We start from the raw sequence: 5,428 nt of genomic DNA, 5'->3' as shown, positions 1-5,428 counted from the left end.
TGGCAATTGAGGATCGGTGACCGCGATTGGAGAGAGCACTTTTGCGGCTACACTTTTTGCATACTACTTGCTGGATTTCAAGTTGGGATGAAGGAGTTATTGGATTTTGAAGTCAGCAAATGCAATCTAAGGGTAGTAAGTGACCCAATTTACTAGTGGTTGTATCTTGAGCTATATCTTCAGCAATTTGACAAGGTTTTGGCTCAAAATTTCAGGAAATGTATAAATTTATGATAGTAAACTTTGTACACAAGTTTGATGATATTTGAGTATTGGATTCTTGAGATATTAAGAAAATAGTGCTCAGATGCTTGTAAATTAGGGTTTAGAGTATCTTCTAGGGTTTCTTAGATGCCAAAAGATCGGGAGTGAATTTGTGGTTTTTTTATTTGTAGTAAAAGTTAAGGGTGAATTCTACCTATCCTATAAATTTGAAACAAACTGAATGGCTATATCAAGAGTTATGAATTTCTAAAGTTTGGGACAAGAAAATCCTTTGTGGAAAAAATATGTTTTAAATATGTTTTGAAGGGATTTTGTTATATTTTGAGTTTTATGCAAATTAAAGGAGTTTTGGAAGCTAAGACAAGATTCATATAAAAGTTTAAGCTAAACTTTCTACAGCTAGATACCTAGTGTATTCTCAAATAGCAAATCACGCTATACGACAACGTGGAAAAAGAAAGAACATACTGCTTTAGCAACCATATGGGATTGTAAAGACAATTCCATATTCTTCCATGTAGGAGCATGCAAAAAAGCCAATGAAGCTTGGCTTTCTCTTGAAAATATATATTCTGCAAGTGACATCGTCACTCAAGCTTATCTACAAGAAAAATTTATTATACAAAAAATATGAGCTGGAGAATTGGTAACACAACATTTAAACAATTTTAGAACATTACTTTGACAATGTCAATCTATTGGAGTAATAATTTCACCTCAAATAGAAATCCTCACTCTTATGAGATCAATGCCATCTCAGTATGGCACTATAATTCAAACTCTCCACACCATAGGAACTGCAACTTTATCAAAATTGATTGCAATCCTACTTCAAGAAGAGACAGCTATGAAAAGTTCATCCTCTGAATCACAAGCACTCTTTGCAAGCTGCAATAGCAAGAGCAAATGGCTATCATGACCCACTACAAAATAGCCACAAAAAGACTATAAAAACTCAAAGAACAAGTCAAAATCAACAACTCCATGTCCTCATTGTAAAAAGATGGGACATAGGAGTTTAGAATGTTTTACAAAAAATAACAAAATCAAATCATCTACCAATACAATAACCACATCTCACAACAACAAAAAGTCAATATATAAGTGAAAAAATTTAGAAGAAATGCCTCCCACATTTTATTCTCATATTTATCTTATATGTACTTATTGCTCCAAGAAATCTGTACAACTAGGTGCAACAAAAGATGACAAATGGATTATTGATACTGGAGCCACACATCACTTGGCTCACAACAAAAAATAATTCATGACTTTTGAACCACTCTCGTCCATTAAAAATAAATTTCATCTTGGAGACGATACAATACCTTTGATTTACGGCAAAGACAATGTTGAGATATCTATGATAAATAGCAAAATTATATGTCTTGACAATGCCCTTTATGTCTTTGATCTACATAAAAAATTATTTTCAGTTTGTGACCATGATGAACAAAGAAGAGGCATTCTTATAAAAAAAAAATATGATGTACTGCATTCTTGCACAAAATAACTCACTTCTGGCTTCTTGTCCACTTCAAAATAGTCTTTATCTATTTGGCACCACTGTATTTCAACATCACAATACAGAGTTTAATATGGTTATTTTTTTGGATGACAATGTCAACCTTTCATCTAACATTCATACCAAAATTACGAATTCAATTCAACTCCAAATATCTTCAGAATCTATAAATTCAGTCACCAAGAACTCTAATCTATGGCATCGCAAATTAGGGCATATCAGCACAAGCCGCTTGAAACAACTAGCTAAAACTCAAGTGGTCACTGGGTTCTCTTTAAAACATGTTTCACAACAAATGTGCTCCACATGTGTTCATGGCAAGCAAATGGCAACTAAGTTTCAAAAAATTGCTACAACTCGTGCTACTCAACTTCTTGAAGTGATTCATTCAGATCTAAGTGGTCGTATTGTACCACCAACTTTTTTGGGCTATGAATACTATGTTACCTTTATAGATGATTTTTCTCGCTACATAGTGCTTCGGCTTCTCCATCAAAAAAGTGAATGCTTCCATGTGTTTAGAATTTTTCACACTTGGGTTGAAACTCAAACGGGATGTTAACTTTGTATTATTTGATTTGATCAAAGAGGATAGTATCTACCATCTGATTTTGCCCAATATTTAGAGGCCCATGGCATACAATGCCAACTCACCACTCCTTACACTCCTCGTCAAAACGGCATTGCGGAAAGGAAAAATTGCACTCTTTTCAATACTACCTGGTGTCTCCTTCATGAATCCACGTTATCAAAACCCTATTGGGGTGAAGCAGTCACTTGTGCAACTTATTTGCAAAATCGCTGCCCCACAAAAGCAATTCCACCTGACACAACTCCATTTGAACTTTGGCATAAACGAAAGCCCGACATTGCTCATCTTCGTGTGTTTGGCAGTCAGTGTTTTGCCAAAATTCCAGATCCTCTTCGAGTTAAACTTGATAATAAAACTCATGAGTGTATATTTCTAGATTATAGCCCTTTTAGCAAAGGATACAAAGTACAACAAATCAGCAATGGCTCGATGATTACTTCACGTGACGTCGTGTTTAAGGAGGAGCTTGGTTTAGAATATTATTCTGTCCCACCGGCTTTGCGAGCCTCAAACTTTGAACTCCAAAATGATCCCTGTTTCTATCAACCCACTGGATCTTCAACTCTTCATAGTTCTGGCACCAGCTCCGGACTAACTCAAGAAGTGATACCCTCTGACAGACCTCCTTCGAGTCTGCCACCTTTACTTCCGTTAGACAATATTATGGTCAGGCCTGCGACCTCGCCGCAGCTTACGGTTCTACTCCATCTTGAGTCCAGTGCTGATCCGTCAGCTCTTTCTGCTCTGCCAACATTCGGCAGCCCTGTTCTGCCCCCACCAATCCACCCGCGCTCGGTTTTCCCGCAGCCGGAGACCCGGTCATCAGTATCTCCAGGCCGCGACACTTTCTCTCCTGTGCGTAGCAGTCATGACCCGCGTTCGGGCTTGGCATTAATGCCGCATCTCGGCAAGCAAACCCAGCTCCCAAGCCCGGCACCAACTCAGTCTGCCGCGCCCTCCGCAGCTCCAGGCCACCTTTCGGTTGCTGCGGCTCCTGTCCCTCTCCACCAGTCCTTCCACACAACAAAAGGGGTGCCCCCTCCATGGGACCCCAATGAAAATTACAATCCGGAGATACTGAAGCCGCGCTCTAAGAAATCAAGACGTCCCCCTCACGCCCTGATTTCAGTCAAGGAGGTTCCATTGGAACCCACAACTTATGTGCAAGCCATCAACTCTCTGGAGGCTTTCCAATGGAAAATAGCTATTGCTGAAGAGTTAAATTCTCATGCAGTAAATTCTACATGGACCTTCACACACCTTCCTCCTCATCGAAAGGCAATTACTTGTCGATGGATTTTTAAAATCAAGTTGAAAAATTCCGGGGCCGTGGATCGCTTCAAAGCTCGCCTGGTGGCCCGTGGCTTCAACCAAATTCAAGGTTTGGACTATCATGAAACATTTTCCCCTGTTGTTCGGATTCAATCCATTCGCCTCATTCTTGCTCTCGCCGTTCAACTTGACCTCCATGTACACCAAATGGATGTTAAAACCGCCTTTTTAAATGGCTCTCTTCAAGAAGAAATTTACATGAAGATTCCGGAAGGTGTCTCTCCACCACAACCCTGAATGGTGTGTCGTCTTCATAAAACAACCTATGGGCTCAAACAATCCCCCCGCGAATGGTTTAAGGTGATTAACACATACTTGGCTACTCTTGGATTTATCAATTCGACCGCTGATGGCAATGTATATTATCTCCATCGCGGTTCTGATTTTGCCATACTCACTTTATATGTGGATGACACACTTATTGCAAGCAGCAGCCTTCTGTTGCTTCACAATATTAAACAACAATTGCACTCTCGCTTTCTTCTCTCCGGCCTTGGCGAAGCGCATCATATTCTTAGCCTTGAAACCACAAGAGATCGTCAACATGGTTGGATTAGGGTTTCACAACAATTATATCTCACACAGAAGCTGCTGGAGTTTGGATTTCTGGATTCCAAACCAGTATCCACTCCAATGGCTCCTGGAACCCGGCTGTCCAGCGCCGGCTGCCCATCCACAGAGGAAGACCGCCGCTCCAGTTCCGAATTCTTGTATGCAAATGCTGTGGGGTCCTTGAACTGGGCCGCAATTTGTATGCGACCTGATATATCTTTTGCTACAAGTGTTCTCGCCCAATTCATGCATAATCCGGGTCCTGCCCATATCCGCGCGTGCAAACATACGTTCCGTTATCTCCGGATCCTGGCGTACTACATTGAGTATCGCCCATCTCTTCCGACCCCCATGCCACTGTATGGGTGCAGCGACGCTGACTGGGCGGGCGACCTCGACGAACGAAGGTCCACCTCTGGTTACTGTTTTATTTTGTCAGAGGGCGTAATCAGTTGGAGTTCGACTCGCCAACGCTCTACTGCTCTCTCCAGCACGGAGGCGGAGTACATGGCAATAGCAATGGCTGCCTCCGAGCTTGTCTGCATTCGTCACCTGCTCCATGATCTACGTCAAACTGAAACTTTGAACTACCCCACTGAGATCCACTGTGATAACCAATCAGCACTTGCGCTAGTCGACACCACCAAGTTCCATTCTCGTACAAATCACATCGCGATTCGGTACCACTTTATTCGACAGCTCGCAACCCTCCAAAAATTAAAATTTCGATACTGTTCCACTCACCATATGCGCGCCGACCTGTTCACAAAGTCTCTGTCTGGGCCGAAGCTTGCCCAGCACCTACCGTTACTTGGCATTCTTGGAGGAGAAACCCCAGCCACATCGTGATACAGTTGAGGGCGTATTAGATTATAGAGATAATAATCGTACCAGTAACTGTAATCAGATAAAACGGTATAGTCAGCGATCTAATCGCATACAGTTGTGGAGTCACGACTGTTCAGTCACAACTCCCTGGACTGTATAAACCATGTTTAAAACATATATAAAAATAATAAATTATGCAACTTGTGATAGCTTAGACTTTCACGTAATTCTAATACATTCTTCGTAGAATATGTGTCGATTGACCGCCGTATTCGCAGCACAGCCGTCAATCGACACCTCGGTACTGGCCGGGGCGTTTCAGCTCAAAGACAAGGATGTGATGGACATGCAGACCAAGTTCAAGCCCACCGCGT

At 41.6% G+C, this 5,428-nt stretch overlaps 1 protein-coding gene across 2 annotated transcripts; it reads right to left on the bottom strand.

Annotated features, from left to right (window-relative positions):
• Nucleotides 1-359: 359 nt before the first annotated feature.
• Nucleotides 360-5,204, bottom strand: LOC141044807 (uncharacterized). 2 transcript variants are annotated; one of them, XM_073530505.2, is made up of 5 exons: nt 2,198-5,204; nt 1,744-1,791; nt 1,554-1,639; nt 942-1,113; nt 360-826 (listed from the first exon to the last, which is right to left on the bottom strand). In XM_073530505.2, the coding sequence occupies exon 1, from the start codon at nt 3,385-3,387 to the stop codon at nt 3,034-3,036; it is 354 nt and encodes a 117-aa protein (XP_073386606.1). In that variant the 5' UTR covers nt 3,388-5,204; the 3' UTR covers nt 360-826; nt 942-1,113; nt 1,554-1,639; nt 1,744-1,791; nt 2,198-3,033. The 2 variants fall into 2 exon arrangements, with proteins under 2 accessions (XP_073386606.1, XP_090102845.1); XM_090246719.1 differs by lacking the exon at nt 360-826 and having other exon boundaries at nt 883-1,113.
• Between the last annotated feature and the right edge of the window lie 224 nt (nt 5,205-5,428).

This window comes from Physcomitrium patens, chromosome 23 (genome assembly GCF_059467195.1).
Source record: "Physcomitrium patens ecotype Gransden chromosome 23, ASM5946719v1, whole genome shotgun sequence".
Classification (NCBI taxonomy): domain Eukaryota; kingdom Viridiplantae; phylum Streptophyta; class Bryopsida; order Funariales; family Funariaceae; genus Physcomitrium; species Physcomitrium patens.
Note: the sequence above shows the minus strand (reverse complement) of the source record. Positions and strands in the feature narration are given on the sequence as shown.